Raw genomic sequence first — 1,484 nt, forward strand, 5'->3', positions numbered from 1 at the left:
CGATATGGGCTGAGGTCGTGGATACAATGCGGTGGCTCATCGTTGGCCGCTACGTACACCTACAACAGGACGGTGGACCCAAACTCGTTTCTGACACGGCATCTGGCCGTGCCAAAATGACGACCGAGGAGCATACTAGCGACGATATCAAACAAGACTCTTCGCGCCGAGTTGGGAGGATAGAGTCAAGCCAAACGCGACCAGGGTACTTGGTGCTACGACAAGTGTGGATGCTTGGTGGATCCATATTACCATCACCGATGTTCCATGTTGTTGTTAAGGAATACCCATTGCGTCAACGTGTTGCCGCCAACTCGCGTGTCGTCCGCACACAGCATGACAAGCGCCATGGTGGCGACGTCCTACAAAACTTGGTTGGTCTCGGGCTGCAACACCACGCTCACCTACACAAATGCAACTACTGCGGCAGGGGTGATGAGGATCGATGTGGTCCATCGAGAATCGCATGTCTACTTGGACGCGGTTAAGACAACGCCTCCGTCCACCCGAACTACTTGCATGTTCTTAACCTTGAGCAGCGGCGCAGCCTTGGTTGCAGTCTGCGTCAGCCGACAGATGATCTCTGTCTCGGGCATGCCTTGGATCCATGCCGCCACGAGTTGCTCTTCTCGTCCGTCCAGGGCCTTCTCGTCGGCCAGTTCCGACGCCGTGGCCACGCCTTTGCAGCGGGCAACACACCAAACTTGGATATTGGATTCGCGATTCTGCCCGGAGCTGGCCCAAACACACATGAAACGAATGGTAAAGCACGAATCGATTAGGCACGTCTGGTTAGATCGGCGTTGTCATGAACGTCGTAACGCGAGGAGGACGTGCTTGGCGATGGAAGGATACCGGGGCTATCGTGAACAACTGCCTTGACGTTTAATGAAGGTGGTTCAGAGCGACAAGTACCTCTGCATGCCATGATCCCGAATCATGACGATTTCCCCGTTGCCTGAGGAGTCAAAGCACAAACGATTGTCAAACGTGAGAGCCAGCATCCACAATACGTATCACTCGATGTCGCAGATGACGTACCGGCGACTATTGGTCCTTCAGCATCGCGTACAATCGCCCAGCGACGCGTTTGACATCAGGCCGAGGGTCCTCCAGGCGAATCGAGTCGTCAAAGCGCTCGATGGCGTCGTCTGTGCGCTTGAGGAAGTGCCACGACTCGAAGCTCGTCACCACGCCGTACACGCGCTCGTGGTTGTTCGTGTCCGCCGCAGCCTCCATGGCCAGGACAGCATGCGCTGTCCCTTTGCCAAAGTCGTAGTTCTTGGCTTCCATAATACAGACCGTTTTCGTGCCCCGGGTGATTCGGAAATCCACGACACCGTTCGCTTTGACAAAAGACCCCCCGAGCTCGGACTGGACAAACAGCCGAACGCGCTCGGCATCCGTCTTGTCCTTGAACATGCATACGACATGCTCGAAGATGGCACTCAAGAACTGGACGCGCGTCTCCTCGTTCGCATTCA

At 55.6% G+C, this 1,484-nt stretch overlaps 1 protein-coding gene across 2 annotated transcripts; it reads right to left on the reverse strand.

The window, feature by feature from the left end:
• Window positions 1-757: 757 nt before the first annotated feature.
• On the reverse strand, window positions 758-1,422 carry H310_03169 (the record flags this gene model as incomplete). 2 transcript variants are annotated; one of them, XM_008866952.1, is made up of 3 exons in its annotated part: window positions 758-873; window positions 916-958; window positions 1,042-1,422. In XM_008866952.1, one exon carries the CDS (start codon window positions 1,420-1,422, stop codon window positions 1,048-1,050), a length of 375 nt encoding a protein of 124 aa, XP_008865174.1. In that variant the 3' UTR covers window positions 758-873; window positions 916-958; window positions 1,042-1,047. The 2 variants fall into 2 exon arrangements, with proteins under 2 accessions (XP_008865174.1, XP_008865175.1); XM_008866953.1 differs by having other exon boundaries at window positions 761-860.
• Window positions 1,423-1,484: the final 62 nt, after the last annotated feature.

The sequence above is a fragment of the Aphanomyces invadans genome, assembly GCF_000520115.1.
Source record: "Aphanomyces invadans strain NJM9701 unplaced genomic scaffold supercont1.5, whole genome shotgun sequence".
NCBI classification, from domain to species: domain Eukaryota; phylum Oomycota; class Saprolegniomycetes; order Saprolegniales; family Verrucalvaceae; genus Aphanomyces; species Aphanomyces invadans.